The sequence below is a fragment of the Jaculus jaculus genome, chromosome 1 (assembly GCF_020740685.1).
Source record: "Jaculus jaculus isolate mJacJac1 chromosome 1, mJacJac1.mat.Y.cur, whole genome shotgun sequence".
Taxonomy (NCBI): domain Eukaryota; kingdom Metazoa; phylum Chordata; class Mammalia; order Rodentia; family Dipodidae; genus Jaculus; species Jaculus jaculus.
This window is the reverse complement of record NC_059102.1, coordinates 293,682,719-293,705,117: the sequence shown is the minus strand read 5'-3', so window position 1 is coordinate 293,705,117 and position 22,399 is coordinate 293,682,719. Positions and strand designations below refer to the sequence as shown.

General features: G+C 44.4%; 1 protein-coding gene across 1 annotated transcript in view; it reads right to left on the bottom strand.

Annotated features, from left to right (window-relative positions):
- Positions 1-19,536, bottom strand: part of Colgalt2 (collagen beta(1-O)galactosyltransferase 2) — a 114,742-nt gene extending 95,206 nt beyond the window's left edge. Inside the window, exon 1 of the mRNA XM_004658862.3 lies at positions 19,262-19,536. Within this exon, the coding sequence (XP_004658919.3) occupies positions 19,262-19,536 (275 nt within the window). The remainder of the gene's footprint in view (positions 1-19,261) is intronic.
- Between the last annotated feature and the right edge of the window lie 2,863 nt (positions 19,537-22,399).

Sequence of the window (22,399 nt, the reverse complement as noted above, 5' to 3'; positions counted from 1 at the left end):
CAAGCTGATCTGGAACTCCCTCCCATGAAGACTCCTTTCTTTTCTGTTGTTCAAGGTAGGCTCTCACTCTAGCCCAAGCTGATCTGGAACTCACTCCCATGAAGACTCCTTTCTTTTTCTGTTGTTCAAGGTAGGCTCTCACTCTAGCCCAAGCTGATCTGGAACTCACTCCCATGAAGACTCCTTTCTTTTCTGTTGTTCAAGGTAGGCTCTCACTCTAGCCCAAGCTGATCTGGAACTCACTCCCATGAAGACCTCCTTTCTTTTTTGGTCCAGGCTGCTCTTAAATCATAATGATCTTCCTATCACTACCTCCCAAGTGCTGGGACTAAAAGTATGCACTACCACACTCAGCTCAGACCATTTTTTTTTTTTTTTTGCAACTCTCTAGTATATTTAATGGCATCACTGCAGAGAAAAACCTTCCCCTAGGGAGTAGCTATCACTTTGGTATAATTAACCTGGGGAGACGTGACTTCCAACTGCCAGGTTTTTCTAACCCTACAAGCGTGTAAATGAGTCACTGTCACACACAGTAGACTGTGCAGGATGCTCTGGCCTAGGCTATGGCCAGCTGATTTTGCAGAGAACAAACATACACTGTTTCCCATCAAAATCCCAAGTGTCAAACCCCTATTTTCATTTTTTTTCCATAGAAAGGGGGTGTATTCTAGGGAACCCTTGTATTCACTTGTAGGCATAAACATGGTAAGTTTAGCCAAACACCTGCAGTGTGTATATTCATGAAGCAAGGATTTTATCCATAGTGTCGACAGCAATGGTGTACCCAGTTTCCAGATCTGAAATTCTCCGAGACCTCTCTTTCACTGCTGTTGACCATGAATTAGATGCATGCCTTTCCATCTGTGTTCAAGGCTAGAAAAACTTTTCTGAAATTTCTGTGGACATAAATTGTCAGCTTTGTCAGCAAGAATTTGAGATGCAGAGAATTCAAAACTACTGGAGTCTTTAAATGTACATGCAAGCAAAGGGGAGCGTTCAACCTGCCATCTAAAGAAATGTGACAAGATAGTGAGGTGTTTCAGTTTTCAGGTTTGAACTGCAAATATGTAGATAGCTGCGGCTCAGAAGGTCTTTAAAGGTCTGCCAAGGCAAAGGTGAAGAACTCAGGACAACCCGGACATATGGCAACTGCCAGACAGGAAATGCAAAACAGCAAGCACTTAAGAAGTCAGTGTGGAGGATGGAAAGATGGAACCGCAGTTAAAGGTGCTTGATGGCAAAGCCTGTCAACATGGGTTCAATGCCCCCAGCACCCACAGAAAGCCGGACATACAGTTGAATGTAAAGCCACATGTAAATGGTGCTCATCCATGATCCCAATGTACCAATGAGGATAGGAAGTAGAGCCAGGAGAACCCAAAGCTCATGGGCCAGTGAGACTGGTGCTCATGTGCAATGGCAAAAGACCCTGTCTCAAAGAAGGTAACAGAAGAACATAGACCCCTCGAGGGTGTTCTCTGACCTCCACAAGCACTCCATGATGTGTGTGCCCATACACACACACACACACCCTAAACGAATGAATGAATGATTAAATAAATAAATAATGACTTCTTTAAAAAAAAAGAAATCAGGGCCAGGTATAGTGGTTCACACCTTTAATTCCAGCACTTATGAGGATGAGGTAAGAAGATTGGCATGAATTTGAGGCTATGATATGAAAGAAAGAAAGAAAGAAAAGAAAGAAAGAAAGAAAGAAAGAAAGAAAGAAAGGAAGGAAGGAAGGAAGGAAGGAAGGGAGGGAGGGAGGGAGGGAGGGAAAAGAAAAGAAAAGAAAGAGAAGAGAAAGGGAAAAAAAAGAAAAGAAATCAGACACAAATAGTACTTGGAGGTCCTGTATGGAAATCTGCTATATACTGTCCTTGTTACTGAGCAGACAAAGAAAAACTAGGCTTCACTATTTAATTTCACAACTACTGGGCACCACAGAGAAAGAGACTCAGATCAAGATGTGCCTCATGACTGGACCAATTGACCTTTAGAGACTGCCCTCTCTAGATCAAAGCTGTAGACATGGGTAAATGGGTGTCTGGTCTTCAAAATAACATATCAGTGGGGCACAGACTTCCATGTTTCCCAGATGGACCCCTGGTATTCTGCCTCTCCCAGGGCTGAGAGGAAGCTCAGCGTGTAAAAATGAGGCTTCTCTCTGCAGACTAGCCCCAGCAGTTTCTTTCTGGTTCATCAGCATTTGCACCAGCCTTAGGAAAACCTGTTAAGATGCAGAACCATCATCGAAGAGGACTTGGTGGAATCCAATCTAGTCTCTTTGGAGAGACACACTGGCCCAGAAGTGGAGTTGTAACCTTTAGTCACCTGCTAGAATGGCTGCAATCTGATGCCTATAAAAAGAGGATCCAGTGTGTCTCTGCTGCCCGCACACTCAGTGCTTTGAAGCTGTGTCAAGACCACAGGACAAAGACAGCACTGTTTATGCAAATCCAGAAACAAAAGAAGCTAAACTCCAAAGCCATTAAAAGTAACATCAGAAATTCAATACCCAGGCATGATTCAAGGCCCTGCCTCGGTATGAACTAGAAAGCCCAAAAGGGAAGCTGGGCAACGCACCAAGACACATGCTGTGGGAAGAGACCCTTCCCTGGCCAGAGCTTGGCTGGGTGTGCTTAGAGCTTGCTGCCTGTAGTGTCCTTGACCAAGGGGCAGCCATCTGTGCCCAGGGAAGGAAGTTCTGAGCTGAAGCTTCCTGGGGCACAGAACCCTCCATAGGCCGTTCTAAGATGAGCCTCTGTAAGACCACTTGTCAAGTTGCCACATACCCCAGCAGGTCAGTCATCCTGGCACATCTTCTGTCCAAAGGAGACAACAGCCAAGGAACAGTCTTTGTGAGCAGAGCACATTAGAATGAAATACTGTCGAGTTTTCTAGAAAAATCAAAAATTTATGGCCATTCCCAGAAGAGCTAAACTTAGGCTGAGAGTCAGTTATGCAGTGGCAATGTATGAAAGCTCTCAGGTAGGGTCACCGTCCCGAAGTGGGGTTGGGGGAATAATGCCAGGTTGGAAAGGAACCCTAGAGAACATCTGGCTCAGAGGTTTTCAAGGCTGAATGTGCACAGAGGTCCCCTGAGAAGTTTATAACACATATCAGTTGCTCTGGCTCCACCAAAGAGATGGACTTAATTGAAATGGGATAGGACCCTGGCAGGGTCTAATCACAAGACCTCATCAAATGACTCTTATAAGCAGCCCACTTTGAACATCCCAATTCTAGCACACCTCTCTATGACGTAGGAGAGGGAACTGAGACCCACAGAGATTAAGTGACTTGTTCAAAGTGACACGGCACAGCAATACTTCCCAGCCCTTTCACAAGACACCACAATTTACAAAAAGATGCTTTTTGTTCACTGAGGGTGGGGGGAACAGATGTCACCTTTGGAGACAAGCAGCTGCGCTGAGGATAACCCACTGTTATTAAGCTCAACTTCACCTCACCGCCCCCGCCCCCACCCCCCGTGATTACTGACTTCTTGGTGACACAGGCTGTAGAGTATAGTTCACATTCTAGAAAAGGAAAAGGGGACTAAAAATAAAAATAAATGCATACACCTGAGAATCTTTGCTGTGGGATTTTTGACAGCTAAAAGAGCCTGAGAAGATAAGGTGTGAAATTGTAAAAGATTAGCAGGTGCGGTTGTGATGGTCCCCACAGGAGGCTGCTGTACTTGCAATGGTAACTAGGCTGCTATATTAATTTCTTATGATGCAGCTTTGTGACAAACTCAGGACAACGCTTTGTACTGCAGAACAGAGCAGCATACATTTCCAAGAAGTTATATTTGACATTTATAACTACTGAGGACACCTGGCTGAAGGACTTTGTAGGTACAGGGGACTTGCCCATTACTACAAAGAGTCTAAATCAATAGTCTGCTCATATTATTCACAAATGAGGTGATTATTTTTAAATATATTTTTATTTAAAATATTTAATTAATTTATTTATTTGAAAGAAAGAGGGAGAGAGGGAGAGAGAGAGAGAGAGAGAATGGGCACGTCAGGGCCTCCAGCCACTGCAGACAAACTCCAGTCACATGTTCCACCTTGTGCATCTGGCTTACGTGGGTCCTGGGGAATTGAATCTGGGTCCTGAGGCTTTGCAGGCAAACACCTTAACTGCTAGACCATCTCTCCAGGCCCCTCCCCCTTGAGTATCTTTATCCAATACATTAACTGATGGACATAGTTCTATTCTTCATTTTTTGAGGAACAGTTACACAGTTTTCCATAATGATTGTACTAATTTACATTCCCACCAACAGTGCACACATCTTTTTTTTTCTTTTTCTCCACACCTACACCAGTACTGGTTATCTTTAATATAATTTTCTTATAAATTGAGTGTAGGTATGTATGATACGTGTATACAATGTGTGTCTGTGTGTCTGGGCACAGTGTACCATAGTGTGCTCACAGAGGTCAGAGGATGACTTGGGGTGTTGGTGGGCTCCTTCTACCTTGCTTGAGATGTAGCAGCTCTTACTGTCTTGTCACTGAGAAGGCCTGTGAGCTTCAAGAGCCTCGTGACTGCTTCCCAACCCTGAACGTGCACTGCAGTGACAGAGGCACGTGCCTCTGGACATCCCACTTTCATGTGGGTGCAAAGCAAGAGCCTTTATTCATTAAACATCTTCTCAGCTGTCTTTAGTCTTCTTAGTTTTTGAGGCAAGCCCAACAGACTGGCCTATTTTTAGTGAGGGAGAGAGAGAATTGGCATGCACCAGGGCCTCCAGTCACCAGTCACTGCAATTGAACTGCAGATGTGCACTCCCTTGTGTGCATGTGCACACAAAGTGGTGAAAGTGAGTGTCCCTGTCCTATTCCATATCAGCTGTTGGCTTACTGCAAATGTGTTTATTATGTTGAGGTGCATTTCCTCTGCATCTAATTTGTTTAATACTTCTCAGTGAAGGAATATTCAAATTTGTCATATGCCTTTTCTACATCTATTGAGATGGACATATTTTTTTTCCTTTATTCTACTGACATGGTAATCCCATTAAGTGTTTTGTATATATGGAGTTATCTTTGCTTCCTGGAATAAATCCCATGTGATCATAAAAAATACTGCTTTTAATATACTAATGAATTTTGTTGGTTTTGTATTTTATTGTCTATGCTCATCAAGATTACTGGGATGTACTTTTTATTGTATTTTTATAATCTTGTTTGGGCATCAGAGTAATGCTGGCCCTGTAGAATGTATCTGGAAGAATGCCTTCCTTTTATATTTATTTTCTTGGAAAAAAATTAAAGATAAGTATCTCATTAAAGCTTGAGATAAGTATCCTGTTAGTTCTTTCTAAAACATTTCATAGAAGCCAGGTATGGTGGTGCACACCTTCAATCCCAGCATTTGGGAGGCAGAGGTGGGAGGATTGTTGTGAGTTCCAAGCCAGCCTGAAACTACAGAGTAGGTTCCAGGTCAGCCTGGGATAGATTGAGCCACTACCTCAAAAAAAAAAAAAAAAAAAAAAAGAAAAGAAAAGAAAAAGAAAAAAATTAAAAGAATCCAAGGAACATTTTGGCTGGAGAGATTGCTCAGTAGCTAAGGCGCTTGCCTGGAAAGCCTAATGACCTGGGTTTGATTCCCAGTACCCATGTAAAGCCAGATGCACAAAGTGGCACATGCATCTGGAGTTCTTTTCCGCAGCTAGAGGCCCTGATATGCATATTTTTTCTCTGTGTGTGTCTCTGTCTGTCTCTCTCTCTCTCCTTGCAAACAAATAATTAAAAAATACATTTGATAGAATTTAGGAGTGAAGCCATCTGGTCCTAGGCTTTCTTATGATAGAAGGCTTTTGTTTATTTATATGCATGTTTTCTTAAAGTTTGATTGCTTTTTTGTTTTAAAATACATTTTATTTGAGAGAGTAAGAAGCAGAGAGAGAGAGAATAGATGCACCAGGGCCTCCAGCCACTGCAAACGAGCCCCAAATGCATGTGCCACCTTGTGCATCTGGCGTATGTGGGTTCTGGAGAATTGAACCAAGATCATTTGGCTTTGCAGGTAAATGCCTTAACCACTAAGCCATCTCTCCAGCCCAAAGGCTTTTACTTTTACTATGGCTTCAATCTCATTATTTGTTATCTCTCGGCTTGGGTTTTCTATTTCTTCATGGCTCAGATAGTAAGGTTTATATATCTAGGAATTTGTGTATTTGTTGTACATTATCAAATTTGTTGACATGTTTTTCTTCATAATGATCTCTAATGGTGTTTTTTATTTCTGTGGTATATAATTCATCTCTGATTTTATTAATGACTTCTCTTTCTTTTAACAATCTAGCTAAAAGTATGCCTGTTTTCTTTATTTTTTGAAAAGCTACCCTTTTATTTTATTGGTCATTTGCATTACTTAGTTTCTATTTTTTTTCCCTCTAGGTTTCATTATTTCTTTTCTTTTACTAACTTTGGGATTGGCTAAGTCTTGTTTTCCTCATTGTATAACAGTGGTAATCCACTGCCTTAGAAATCAAGAGATTAAAGATAATCTTTTAAAAGTTCTAGAATGGAAATCAGCATTCCTCTTATAAAAGTTAAATCTGATGAAACTGAGAAAGGGCAGAGAGGAAAGTGGTAATTTCGAAAACATGTTAGTATAGTAGCTGTTTCAAGCCTGCCATGCCAATTCCACAAAACCCAGGCGCTCCACAGGACCCGGTTTGCCTGGCTGAGCGCGCTCCACCCAGCGCTCCACGGAAGGGAAGGCGGCCACGGGCTGCACACAAGCTAGCTGTTCTGCGGTGCAATGACTAGAAAACCCCGATTCTACTTGGCAGCAACTTTCCACTATCTTGGCGGGTCTCAACCATAATCACTGTGGTGTGTGCAGTTGGCCAGGGTGACGAGGCTGGCGGGAAACCAAGAAACTAAAAAGCCTTCTATTAGTCCAGCAAGGGACTCCATGTTGGGAATGCCAGGGCCTCAAATGTCCACAAACACATTTTTTTTTCATAGATATCCCAGGAATTTTGGTCCCACTGTTAAGTGTCTGGAACATTCTGTCTTTCCCCAAGATCCTGAAAAGCAGCACTTTTTCATTTGCTATAACTTTCAGGGAGAACACCAATCAGATCTTTCTACTTCTTGGAGTTACATCTGTTACCCGTGAGAAAAAAGGTCACCATTGCTTGCTGCCCTCCCTCTCTCCAAAACATATACAATTAATCTCTAAAAGGAAGAAGACAGGAGAGAGTTGTGTACTGTACTAAAATCCCTATTGACTAAAATGTATGTTCTTTGCTCTACTTTCATGTTTGCAGGGGCTCACAGGCAAAACGGGGAAATCACAATTTAAGATACCCCTTCTCTCCAGCCTGTACACATCCCATGGTAGACTTCAAAGTAATTGTACCTAGAAGGATATGAGATATTGTAACACAGCCAACATGTCAATAAACCCAGACACTCATGAAAATGCTTCTGCAGAAGTCTGTTACCAGACTCAATTTCCCCCACATTTTGGGATATTGGAACCCCAGACCATTTGTTATGCTATTCATGACTGTGAAATTTAGGTCTCCTCATGAGTCTTCAAACATTAATTGGAAAACACTAAAGGGAGAGGGCTATTTTGCACTATGTTTGTGGAACAATACAATTTCAACAGTAGCGGATAGCCATCAGCTCATTGAATTTGATAAACTAAAATAATACCAGTTATAGATTCAATGACATGAACTTGTTACAAAGCCTTGAGTTCAGCCCTAGCAGAATGTCATTAAGTTATTATTCGAATCACAAGTCCAGAATTATCTCTATACACACAGTGTTCCTGAAGAGAAAAGGAAGTGCCCTCTGGCCACATCTAATGTTTAATTCATGCAAGAGTCTTGGCTAGTGCCCCCAACCACAATGCAGTGTTTTCACGGATCTGAGTGCCACAAGTTCACTGAATTAATTATAGCCATGCTGTGGATAGTCTACACAGCTTGCCAATTATTACTTAGAACAGGGTCCTTATATTTTTACTTCTGTGAACATTAACACACAACTTCACTACTTGAAGAATGGAAAGCAGAGAGAAAAGCAATAGGATCCTGTTCTATTTAGTACTAGGTCACTTGCTGGCCACTTGCCAAGCTTGCTGGACAGAAGTAGTGACTACCTGGGTCTCAGCCTGAGGAGGGAGCAAGGGTCACCCCCCAAGTGCCACCAGTAAGCAGGTATACCAAGTCAAAGAGACAGCAAGGACTAACTGCAAACTCACACAGTGTAGGTCTGATCGGTCCTGGGTGCTTGGATAAAGTCCAGGGGACAGTGGCTATTCAGCCCCAACAACAAGTTTCTGTATAGGAATGTAGATGTGGCAAGGAGAGGTGCTGGTTACATAGGCATGTTCACTTGTGAAAAGTTATGAGGTTTTACATACATGTTATATACACTGTGGGGATGCATACTATAATTTACACACAATTACCAAAAGTAATCTCAAAATGATGATTAGGGCCAAATTTCCTGAAGGCCAAAGAGACAAGGACAAGGAGTCAGGATGGACATTCTCAGAGGTGTTCAGAGTAAATACCTGCAAAGGGTCTTAGGTGAAGCTGCTGTGACTGGGCCACCAGGAGGTAAGAAGATGCCCTGTCAGTGTTTAAAGAGCCTGGTGGAAGATACATTCTTAAATATTATATTTATGTAGAACACTATATATACAGTGTCCACATTTGAATCAAAATAAAAATGATATTTGCACATGGACTGAAGCTTAGGCATTCTCATTATCCACCTTGGCAGCTGGTGTAAAGTAGAGGGAGATTTGCTTTTTACCACATCCCCACCTGTGCTGGTTGGACTTTTTTTTAAGTATTAAATTTTTTTTATTTATTTATGACACAGAGAGGGGGGAGGATATTGGGCACTCCCGGGCCTTCAGCTGCTGCAAATGAACTCCAGCCGCATGTGCCACCTTGTGCATCCACCTGATGTGAGTCCTGGGGAACCAAACCTGAGACCTTTGGCTTTGCAGGCAAGTACCTTAACTATTAAGCCATCTCTCCAGACCTGGTTGGATGTTTTTATTAGGGGAGTTGATTGTTTTTCAACTTAAGAAGAAAACAGTAAAGAGAGAAAGCTCTTAAATTACTATTAAACAAATCTACAAAGGTCCTATGGAGCTCAAATGATTTTTAAATAAACATTTTTGATATGTTAACAATATAAGTGTAAATAAAGGAGCAAGCTACTGCTCTGGTAGTGAAAATGTCAAAGCACATACAACACACACACATTTTATAGTGTCTGATGAATAAGTGATGGGGGAGGGCAAAGGTGTGGAGGACATAAAACTGGACCCAGAGGGAACTGGTACCATAAATTCCTATATCCTGAAAGACAGGCTAAAAGGTTGAACCTTCATCAGGTCCTTAGAGGAAACACTTGAATGAAAGGGCCTTGAAGAGGATATGATGAAGACTAACCTTAATTTTCTCCTGTTACGCTCTCTCTCTTTTATATTACCTATCTCTTTCTTCTTTCTTTTCCCTTGGCGCTGGTCTGCAACTCTCAGTATCTGGACGTGGTTAACATTCACAATGAGCTGTTGATCAGAGAGACCCACAAAGTTTCCCAAAAGAAGACAGACTTCTGTCAGAACACTTGATTACCCATCAAAGGTTAATGGTAAGGCCCTATAGCCAAAGACGGCATATGTTGTTGGTACGGAACATGGAGAGACCTGGCTATAATCTGCAAGAGAGCCAGAAGGTGCTACATAAGCAACTAAGGGAAAATAGCCAACATCTCTCCTAGCAACTCAAGGTCTACACTATTCAGCAGCAAACAACCTGACATGATGCTCACCCAAGTGCAATAGTGGCACACAGCCATGGTGGGTAACCAACTGCTCTTGGATTGGCTAACAGATCCATTCAGTGGAAAGGAACCCATAGCAGGAACTGGAAAACAAGTCAGAATATATCCAAATAATGACTCCACTCTTTAATATCAAGCACCCACCAATCTTGGGCTACAAGAGGGCCTACACCTATTAAGTTCTCTCTAAAATACTAATGGTTATCCCATTTATCTGGTGCTGACTTCACTCTCCATTGTAGAATCTGTTTCTCTTTTTCAGATGGACGCAGAACCTGAGGAGAGAATCAGCCCATCGCACCTCACCAGGGCCCCAGCTGAAACCATGGAGTAATTGAGGAAATGAGTAAGGGTGCTGCTTTTTGGTGAATTGGATACCAGCACAACGGTGAAGAAGATAGACACGGAGAACACTCAACTCCCATCAAACCAGAGATCCAGAGACACAGAGGCTCCCAAGACCTCATCCCTGAAGTAGACCTAAAACAAACCCAACATGGCTCAGGGAAATTCGCGGAAGAGGGGGTGGAAAAATTGTTAGAGCCACAAATTGGGAAATTATGCACAGGCACATTGCCTCTTCCCCATAACTGATGGCTACCCCCACAATGCATGACCCACAATCCCCATGGGGAGAACTGATACCCCAACAAGGAGGGGCCCTTTGGTGGGGGGCAGGTATGGTAAGGATAGTAACAACATGAGCTGTTTACACACTGAATATGTACATAACTAATAAAAAAATTAACAAATAAATAAAATATATAAAAAATAATAATTAATTAAATATATACAAATAATGGTGATGATTCAGGCACATGTAGTGAAATTTCTTCCTACCATGGTAACTGGAGAATAGTGGAACAGGCATTTTTTTGGGCTGACAGTTTTCTTTCAGATCTTACTCTATATTGTGGGAAAATATGTAGAAATAACCTTTTTAATTGTATACTATTGTCCCCAAGAAAGCTTATTTATTTATTTAGGTGTGCAAGACCTCTGGCTTATGTGGCTTCTAGGGAGTTGAATCTGGGTCCTTAGGCTTCCCAGGCAAGTGCCTTAACTGCTAAGCCATCTCTCCAGCCCAAGAAAGCCTCAAAGAATAGTCCTTCTATACTGTGCTATACAGTTGGAGACAGAGCCACACAGTGAAAACAACCCATGTGCACATTTAAGTGTTGGGAAAAGCATCTTTGCACCACCAGCAGCAGTCCTGGTAACAGAGCTTTCATTGTTCATCCTACAGCCACCAGAGACAGCCCCGCCCAGGCTTGAGCACCAAGAGTTGCAAAGAAACTTCGGTGTAGAATCACTTGGATAAAAAACATGAAGACAGATCTGTAAAATCAACCTGTGTTTAGAATAACTGGTATGCTCCATCAACTGGGAACTCACCTCTTATAAAGTTACACGAAAACTGCCACACAGAAATCCATTATGGCAACAACATTGCCTGTGTGATTTCCTGAGGGAATTCTTCGCCTGTCCTGTGCTTTGGTCCCATCCACGCAACTCAACACAGCAGAGCAAGGGCGACTTAAGCACTTCTCTAATTCTGCAGCTGGGACGTCATTGTAGAAACAATGGGCTTGGGGACATGTGTTAGTCACCTCAGTTTTTACCACAAGGAAATATAAAGTTCTGAAATCTAATCATATTTTGAAAGTAGAGGTTAGGGTCAAGATTACTAGTTTTATTTGATCATTGTGAAGCAAATTGAGTTTATGGGACAAGCATATAGATGAACAACCATTTAGAAGCTAAAAATTCATTGTTTTCCCAATATGGTTCTCAAATGTAGTTAATATGTCTATGTAAAGTTCTATTCTATTGCTACTAATAATAAATATTTGAGGAATTTTGGGGGGTTCTCTATAGTAGTGATCACAGCAAGTCAAGTGACTTGCATGTATCTACAACCTCTCTCGTCTCATTCTGTTCCCATGGAGACTAAAATAGAGCAGAGTTCAGCACTAACAGTGCCTGAACTAAGTGATGAAATGGTGAAGACAGTCAAAGGGAACCACTGGGGTCCTGGTGTGCTTCAAGCAGAAGAGACAGTTGTCATTTGAAAGAAACACGGGTGCTCCTATCTTACCAAGTGTCCCTTGGTTTTGTACTTTCCTAAATAAATATAACAATTTAATAATTATCCTTTTCAGCCTTGTTTTATCCAATTCTTTGGTTAAAAGTAGACACGACTTGAGGGTTTGGGTCTAATGGGCTCTCTCTCTCTCTCTCTCTCTCTATATATATATATATACATATATTGTTTCTTTCTTTTTATTTATTTATTTATTTTTTTCGAGGTAGGGTTTCACTCTAGCCTAGGCTAGTAAGCCTCGGGTCTCTCCCCATTACCCCTGGCAGGACTGGGGTTATTTATGTGGCCATGTCTAGCTATTTATGTGGGTGCTGGGGAATCAAACTTAGGTGGTCTGAGGCCCTCATGCTTCCTCAGTAAGCACTCTAACTGTTGAACCATGTTTCTGTTTAAAATTTTATATTATTTTATTTAATTTGAGAAACAGAGAGAGAGAGAGGCAGAGACAAAGGAAAGAATGGGTGAACCAGGGCCTTCAGCCACTGTAAACAAACTCCAGATGCATGTGCTACCTTGTGCATCTGGCTTATGTGGGTCCTGGGGAATTGAACCTGGGTCCTTTGGCTTTTCAGGCAAATTCCTTAACTGCTAAGCCATCTCTCTAGCCTCTGGGCTCTATTTTTAAACCCCTAACTCTTCCGTATCATTGGGTCAAATGACAGAAGCAATAACTAGAACCAATTGATCCTTTCTTGATCTCAACCTGACCATGTGCACTCTGAATGTGACATTAGTCACTCAGCTCACTTTCTGCTTCCACTATGCCTTGTGACTCAAGCAAGTTATTTACATTCATTGTGCCTCAGTTTCCTCCTGTGTAGCACAAGAGAGTGGGATACATAATGGGCCTTCCCACCTAGCACTGCTTTCAGAACAGAACAAATCTGTTCCACGCAAAGCATTGAGAATATTGTGCCAATGCTCAGTATGCTGACAGCTTTTTATTGGAAGACAGTAAAGTTCTTTTAGAACTTCTCTTAAAATTTTATTTTTGTGAACATGTACTATTTGCACATATCAATGAAAGTTAGTATGCTTTTATAAAAACTTCATTTTGAGACAGAAAGCAAGAGATGATTCCAAATAAATAGCTTGATAGGAAATTGCTACTCTCATTTACCTAGCCCTGTTTATATAATAGGCATTATACATACAGTATCTCATTCAATTGTTATATTAGGGCTTTGAAGTAATTGCTATTATCAGCCATTGTGAGATAAAGTTACAGCTCTGATGTGCCTATGATCACCCAGAAGATGTAAGCCTCTGTCTGTCTGATTGGAAGTTTAAATACTTTTAACACCATTCTAAACTGCCAGCTTGAGAAAACTCAGAAAGGAGAGGAGAAAGGTGGGGAGCCATAACTAATGGCAAGAAGGAGACTAAAGGACCATCTATTTTTTTCAGCCGCAGCTGAAGCTCCTACAACAGGGGTGACAGGAAGACTATGACAGCAATACCTGGCGTCAATCTTGACTGGGGCCCAAAGTCATCCCTAACAGCAGTTTTTAAGAAAACATTTTCTTTATTTGGAAGCAAAGAGAGAATGAAGAGAGACAGACACAGAAAATGGGCATGCCAGGGCCTCCAGCTGCTGCAAATCAGCTCCAGATGTATGTTCCACTTTGTGCATCTGGCTGACGAGGGTACTGGGGAATAAACCAGAGTTGATAGGCTTTGTAGGCAAGCACCTCAACCACTGGCCAATCTCACCAGCCCAGTAAAAGTAGTTTTGAGCCGAGTGTGGTGGCGCATGCCTTTAATCCCAGCACTCGGGAGGCTGAGATAGGAGGATTGCCATGAGTTCGAGGTCACCCTGAGAATACATAGTAAATTCCAGGTCAGCCTGGGGCTAGAGCGAGACCCTACCTCAAAAAATAAAAAAGTAGTTTTGAGCACTTTCTGCTGCCTGCTCATTAATATGTGGAGATAAATGAGTTAATCCTCAATACATTAATAAAATGGGGACATGAGGTCTGATCAGCATCCTAGAACACGTCTACTCATCGTAAGGTCATCACTGCTTATGGCAACAAAATGTCATCGCTTGACTTAAAAGTACAGAAGATGGTTCCCAGTCTAGCATAATACTTTGCACAACTCTACCAAAGAAATGTCCAGATCATTCTATAATTACATAGGAGCTACTGTCTTCCCACAAGCAATGTAGGCTCTCCAAATGACAAACTTCATGTTTCTTTTGGGCAAAGTGTTTCTCCTTTCAGGCCAAATGAACTCTGTTCCATTTTTTTACTACCATGGCACATGGCCTTGCTTGCCTAAATCACAGCTTTGAAAGAGGAAGGAACTCAGCCCTCCCTCTGTTGCTAAGGGCACTAGCTCACAGCCCTGCTGAATTAGAGAGAAGCCACTGAGGCACAGCGCTCCATGTTCCATGCCTCCCAGTCCCCTTCATCCCGGCACAGTGGTTCATGCTCAACAGCGCACAAGGAACTCCTCCCTCACTCCTTGTCACAGGAATGTGATATTTGAAGAAAGACTAATAGCTTGGTGAGTGGTGAGATCAGACAGGTGAATAGAAAAGTTTTCCTGAGCCGGGCGTGGTGGCACATGCCTTTAATCCCAGCACTTGGGAGGCAGAGGTAGGAGGATCACCGAGAGTTCGAGGCCACCCTGAGACTACATAGTGTATTCTAGGTCAGCCTGAGCCAAAGTGAGATCCTACCTTGAAAAAAAAAAAAAAAAAGAAAGAAAGAAAAAGTTTTCCTAGGCTGGAGAGATGGCTAAATGGTTAAGATGCTTACCTAAGAATCCTAAGAACTCAAGTTCAATTTGCCAGGACCCACATAAGCCAGATGCACAAGGTGGTACATGTGTCAGAAGTTTGTTTGCAGTGGCTAATGGCCCTGGCATGCCCATTCGCACTCTTCTCTCTCTCTCTGTCAAATAAATAAATAAATAAAATATTTTCTTTTGAGATAGGGTCTCATTCTGTCCCAAGCTGACCTGGAATTCACTGTGTAGTCACAGGGTGGCCTTGAACTCATGACGATCCTCCTACCTCTGCCCCCCTAGTGCTGGGATTAAAGGCATATGGTATGAAAGATCTCCAAAATATATACATTTTTTCTGTATTCAACCTGACCCCCCTCAAATGTTAATGCTAACCAAAATAGCAGCAATTATTCTCCAGCAAAAGAAGTATTCTCTTCAGTTTGTACTTGCCTCAGTGTATGTGCAGTGCAGATCTGCTCTACAACTTTCAGTAAGAAAACCATTTGCCAGGAAAGTCCGAGCATGATCCATGGGCCGGGCCTCTCAGCAACCCTGAGCTGGGGAAAGTCTTGACCCCAGTGGTTGAGGAGAGATGCCTTATCAGACATTCCTCCAGCCTCTGGCAAAGGTAAGTGGATGAAAGGAAGAGTGAGTGTGCCCTGAGTGAGTTACTGGGACAGGAGTCAATGAGAGTTGGCACTCCATGCCCTGGACTCAACAACATTGTTTGTAAAGTTCTCAATAGCTCATGGCCACTTTTGACACTGACATCTAGCTTCGCAGAGTGATCAGTCCAGAATGTTGAAGAGTCTTGGGTTTAAGAGACTAGAAGTCAGCAGTGGGTAGAAACCCCTTAGAGCTATGACATCCTAATGCAGACACTGTCTTTCCTTGGAAGATTATATCCTATAATGCCCCAACCAATTATTCATCTAATGCCAGTGTAAAAAGCTAGCATTTCCAGAAGAAGAGCAAGTGAGAGAGAGTGAGAGAGAGAGAGAGAGCACGAGAGTGAGCGCACCTGTGGTAGAATGTGAGTTTGGACATTAGCAGCCATTGTATCTGCCACCTGCTTTTGTTCCTCTGAGTGGAATCTGTGGTTAATACCCTGAATACTTGTTAAATTTTTAGTTTTGTTGTTCCCTCCTTCTAGAACCCTCTTCTTTCCTCTTGGAATTCCTACTTATCCTTTAAAACTCATTTCAAACTTACTACAGGTTCTCTAAAAGGCTTTCATGGCCAAAGAAACACATCAATCTGATTTAGCACTGCTTGGGTTCTCCTCCTAAAATTTATTTTTGTTTTTTAGAGAGGGCCAGCGAGAGAGAGCAAGAGTGAGGCGGAGAGAAAAAGAGAGAGAGAGAGAGAAAAAGGGGTAGGGAGAGGGAGAGAGAATTGGCATGCCAGGGGCTCAGCCGCTAGATCAAATTCCAAACAACTGCACCACCTGGTGGACATGTGCAACCTTGCACTTGCCTCACCTTTTGTGTTTCTGGCTGATGTGGGATTTGGAGTGTAGAACATGGGTCCTTAGGTTTTGCAGGCAAGCGCCTTAACTGCTAAGCCATCTCTCCAGCCCTTCCCCCTAAAATTTAAATGCCATTCATAACACATTACACTGCCTGGTGAAAGAAATCATGTTTGCTCAACTTTTTTTCCAGGCACAGTTGAAAGAGTTTTAAGAGCTAAAATATCTGCCACTTTTTGTTGTTGTTACATAATAAATTATGCAGGACTTCTAAGACTGAGCCAAGAGTCTTCAAGCCTGAGTCTTGAGTGACTAAAGCAGAGGTTGCCCACACCCATAGCCTCAACCTTCTAACACTGGCCATAAAATGGAGTATTCTGACATGGACCTCATGTGAAGATAAGGGAAAATAGACCCCAAAGGTCTATCAAAATGGAAATGTCACCCCTCTATTTACACTTTATTTTAATTTCTTTTGGGATTTTTGAAGCAGGATTTCACTTTGGCCCAGGCTAACCTAGAGCCCTCTCTCTTTGTAGTCAAGGATGGCTTGGAATTCATGGTGATTTTCCTACCTCAGCCTCCCAAGTGCTGGGACTATAGGTGTGAGCTACCATGTTTGCCTCAAGCCACTTATTTAAAGAGAACATCAATGTTCAAATACTTTGAAACATCCAAGGAAGACAGGATATATAGTCACTGCTGGTTGAATCTACTTATGTCACAAAATCTACAAAATTCAAGAGCTGGGAAGATTTTTTTTTTTTTAGTTATATATTCTAACCTCCCATTTTACTGATGAGAAACTGATCTCTATTGATTCTAGGCAACCTTGTCCAAATCACTAACCAAGTTATTGACCAGCAACACAAGTCTCCTAATTTGTAATAATAGGTTTGTATCAATTTTGTTTCTATCATGTTTTTACCAGTTTTACCTTAAATTTATTTTATTTATTGGAGAGACACAGAGTGATACAGTCAGATAGAGAATGGGTGCACCAAGGCCTCTAGCCACTGCAAATGAACTCCAGATGCATGCGCCACCTTTTGCATCTGAATTACATGAATACTGGGGAATCGAACCTGGGTTCTTAGGCTTTACAGGCAGATGCATTAATCCTTCCATCTCTCCAGCCCCAGTCCTACCTTTTTTTCAGGGGGGGGGCAGTCTGTAGGGACAAACTTGGGGTCAAATTTCAACTTTACCCTTTGAGCTGGCTCCCCTTCACTGTCAACTTGGCTGGATTTAGAATCCATCGAAACACAGCTCTGGGTATGTTCAAGATGTTTCCAGAAAGGTTTAACTGAAGAGGGAAGACCCATCCTGAATGTGGACAATGTCTTTTAATGGGCTGGGGTCTTGGACCAAGTGAAAAGGAGAAAGCTAGCTGCGTACAGAACATACCACTCTCTGGTTGGTGATGTGAACAGTCACCCCACAACACCTGCCACTATGACTTCCTCACCAAGGTGGACCCTACCCCCAACTGTGCGCCAACATAAGCCTCACCTTCTCAAGTTGCTTCTAGCAACTCTCCTCACTTATTAGTTGTGGGTCCTTACGTGCCTGACTGAGCGGATCTAAGCCTCAGATTCTCTGTGTAAAATTAGGGCCCCAGTACCTCACCTGGAAGTTTGCTGTGTGTGCAAAGAGGGAACGTCTGGTACTTGTCTCCCCACTCATTAGCTTCTTATGATAAATACTGTGGAGGTTTTTTTTAATGCTTCATTTTATTTGTACACTTAAAAAGTTCTCCACAGAAGCTTAGTTTGTAAAAACGGAGAGCTGTCAGAGTAAAGGGAGAAGGACCCCCTCCCCCCCCGTTTCTGAATGAAACAATGCAGAAAACCAAGACCATATGCAAAACATCTCTTTTGCAAAGGGAAAAAAGGTGGGCAGAAACCTTGAATTTTTTTTTTGGCATGGAAGTGGTTAAAAAGTATCGCTCCGTCGGGGTACAGCCCTGGCCTCACGACCTTCCGCACAATCTGCTCTTCTCCGTGGGCGCAGTCACGTATGGCAGGCGGTGTAGTGGGGCAGTGTGCGGCACAGGGCTGTACTGTACCCCCTTGTTTGCTTTCGCACCTCACCTCGGCTCCAGTCCTCCCAGGTTTGCCTAGGCTGCCAGCTCCGCTGCTGCCCTCCTCCTCCCTCCTCTCTGTCTGCGGCTGGGTTAAGAGATGACTTGTTTGGGGACAGCTCCCCTTAATAGGAAGCTGCTCGCTTCCAACTTCAGGGATCAGAATCCCCAGGTCTGTGTCCCTGACAGCCGGTCACCTCCTCTGGAGTGCCCCCCTCCCTCGTCCCCCGCCCCAATCTAATTAGAACTTGCCTGGCCAACTCCTGGGATGCTTGGGGTTAAAGGGGTGAGACGGGACTGAGGACTGCAGAGGGAATGGGGAGCTAGCGGTGCCCACGGATCCCGTCCTCACCCAGGACAGATACCAGAATCAAGCAGAAAGCCCTTTCACAGCGTGCAGCCCAGGGCGCCCAGGGCAGCGCGCATCTGCACCGGGCGCTGAGTCCCAGAAGGCGGGCGGGGACAACCTGGAGCGCCCCTGGGAGACAGGCCCACCGTGGTGGCCTTAGTGGCAAGTCGCTGGAGGGCAGCCTGGTTTCCATTCCTGGGCCCAGGTAACCCAGAGAGGAACCGGGGAGAGATTTTCTTTTTTTAGCCTCCAGCAGCCCTGGGAAGTTAAAGCACTAGATTGTCTGCCTCCCAGACTGTCGACTGTTTGGCCAGCAAGTTATGTTCCACTCTCCGCATCTGCAGGGACCGCGACAGACAGTCGTCTCCCCCCCCCCCCCCCGCCACCACCTCCAGAGTCGGGGGTACAGAGGAAACACAGGGAGTTGAAGGGGGCAGTTTCAAAGTCCAGTCCGTGGTGGCGAGGCGGGCTGGGCAGGAGGATTGAGGGACAAGGTCACTTAGTCCGACCCGTGCGCCGCAGCTCGGACAGACACCCGGAGGGAGGGCACAGATCCGGCCCGCCCTGCACGGACGCAGGGGTCGTGCGCGCCAGGCTCCCCCGGAGTCCTAGGTGCCACCCCCATCCCCCGGCCCTGGCCCCCGGCGCGCGCCCAGCTCACCAGATGGCCATCCTGCTCTTTGGGTAGTCCATGCGCTCCAGGCAGCCGAGGAAGTGCGGCAGCGTGTGCGCGGCGTTGCGGGCGAGCAGCGCCACGAGCACCGTGGGTCTCTGAAGGGGTGACTCGGGCAGCGGCAGCGGCAGCGGCTCCTCGCTGTCCCCGTGGTCCTCGGGCTCGGCGGAGAAGCGTGCGTCGCGCCCGGCGCAGGACAGCGGCAGCAGCAGCGGCAGCAGCAGCAGCGCGCAGGCGAGCGGGGCGGCGGGGCGCGCGGCCATGTTCCGGGGCTGGCCGGGGCGGCGGCGAGATCCGGACCCCACGGCGGCCGCGCTGGGGGGAATGAGGTCTTCGCGGGGAGTCGGGGACACCTCCGCCGCGCCCGCCGGGTCCTGATGCCCCAGGCGCTGCCGCCGCCGCCGCCGCCGCCGGAGCACGCTCGCTCGCTCGCAGGCCGCTCAGGCTCGAGACAGGTCGCGGCGGTGGGGCTGTTTGTGTGGCGTCCCGCGGAAAGTTCCTCCAGTCCGGGCTCAGCTCGTACAGCAGTGGTCTGTGGCTTCCTCCGGAGCCTTGAGGTGTGGCCGTGTCTGCCAATGGGCGTGTGCGTGCGTGTGTGTGTGTCTGTGTGTACACATAACGGTACAACCCCCAGAAAATTTATTCTGCTTTTGCAAACAGCAGACTTGAGTCTTTCACAGTGACGGGATGTATCCAGTGTTTCACAATGCACCTATTGACAGGCGAGGAGAGATCCAAAATGGGAAGTCACCCCAACTATTCGCGACTGACTGCCATAAGTAGGCTTTTAGCTTCCACAAAAGGCAACCTGTTTGCAGTTCTTTACATACTAAACCTCGGAAATGCATTTCTTGTCAGAATACCCCCCAAAACACTAAATTGAAAGACTTGCAGAATTTTAGAGTCACATCATAGCCCTGAAAATAAAAAAAAAAAGAAAGTCCTGATGGGACGCTCTTCAGAGGCTCGTGTGTGCGGATGAGTGTGGAAGAGAAGACTCGCGTGGGTTCACTTCATGAAGAGTAATGGAGGGCGAGTCCGTGGACCTTCCAGAGGAGAGAGGCAAGGGGAAGAAAGCGCACGTTGCCATATTTACTCTTGAGGATGGCAGGGAAGTGCTTAATGAAGTGTGATGTTCCCTCTTTGAGAAAACTTGCCTTTGATCTGTGAGTGCACAGAGTGAACTAGGGACGCTGCACATTCTTGGCCAACAGTCCAACCATCCCTCAGCTCTAACCCAAGGTCTTTATATAGAGCATTATCCCTTCTCCAGTCCTAAAGTCCCCACACTCTCTGTAGGCACCCCCTCACTACTGAAGACCATGCCCCCATTAAGCGTCCTTGGCACATGGGTCCCCGATCAGCACTCACAGGTCCCCTCCTCACTCGCCTAACTGCCAGTCCCTTGCTAGACCATGGCTCTGCCCATCACTTCTCTCCACCACATCTTCAGCTGGTTCCTTTTAGAATCTCCCCTCTCTCACTTGAAATCTCTAATTAGTCCTCTCTTATCCTTAGCAAATCAAGACAAAACAAAATAACCACAAAATAATCTTTGTCTCCCAGCTGGGTGTGGTGGTGCTGGCTTGTAACCCCAGAACTTGGGCTGTAGAGTCAGGAGGATCAGGCATTGGAAACCAGCTGAATTGCATGAGAGTCTGCATAAAAGCAAACAGATAAACAAAACAAAATACATCTCTGAACCCCGTTGTCCACTTCTAGTGATCCTCTATCTAGGCCAAGCTCCTTGAAAGAGGGGCCCACCATGCCTTCTTCGCTTATTTATCTCCCTTCTGCCACCATGATGCCATATAGCTTCTGCTGGTCCTTTCCACTGCAAACTCCAAAGGTGAGTTCCATATTGGCCATTCTACAATCTCTGTCCTTCACTTCCTCACACTCTGCTTGTCCTTTCCCAATTCACCCTGTTACCATGTGTTACTCTTCAGGTCCAGGGTGTTTTCATCCTCCAAGTGGGTTTCCTGTTCCAACTTTCCTTTGATATTCTTACTTGCATATCTAACAGAATAGATGAGCTTCCTTCCCCTGCATCAGGAACTGGATCATGTGCACAGGCTTGAAGAGGAGGCGGAGTGAGAAGCATGTGCCAGCTACAGGAGAGGGAGAGAGGAGGGCAAGGGTATTTCTACAGGACTGTTAGATGTCCTGTTCTACAGGACAGAGATGACTCCTCGTCTCATGTCTTATTTTTTTTAAAGAAAGATTTATTTTATTTATTTGACAGCGACAGACAAAGAGGAGAGAGACAGAGGGAGAGAGAGAGAGAGAGAGAGAGAGAGAGAGAGGACAGAATGGGTGCATTAGGGCCTTCAGCCATTGCAAATGAACTCCAGGTGCATGCGCCACCTTGTGCATCTGGCTTATGTGGGTCCTGGGGAATTGAGCCTCGAACTGGGGTCCTTAGGCTTCACAGGCAAGCACTTAATCACTAAGCCATCTCTCCAGCCCCTGTCTTATTTCTTTCCCTCCTTGGCCTATGTCCTCTCAGCTTCTAAGACTAAGATCCCCCTGCCTTAGCAATACTTGGTTTTATATTCACCATATGTTCATTTATTCATCTCACTGGAAAACAAGTGAGGTTAAAGCTAAGATACCACATTACTATCTGGTTTTCCTTCTGTTATCTTAGGGCAGAAACTTCTCTGAATTCATCTTTTTCAATAAAGAACATAAAATTCTACGGTGCCTGTCCCTACATGATCTCTAGTGATATTATAATGAAATTGACTCCAAAGTTCTGAAAGCATTGGTTTTGTTTATGCATGAAATCAAGGTTTAACCAGCTGTATAACCTGTAAAGCCACCTATTTACAATGTTTAGTCGATTTAGAGTGATAACTTAGCATTAAAATGATGACATGGTCTAGAACAGTAGAAAATCATTTTGAATGTGGGAGTCAGGGAAGGGAGTGGGAAGGGGAGGAGAAAAGCTTGGGAAAAGTTGAATTCCCATTTTACTCATAGATTTGGTCTATGAGTTTGTTAGGAGCCAGTAATATGAATCTTGCAATCCCTCCTTCCTACCCATAGAATCAATGTTTTAAGGTAGTATTTAAAACCAATTAAAAATAAAACCCAGTTATTAAAATATTCACTACTTATGAT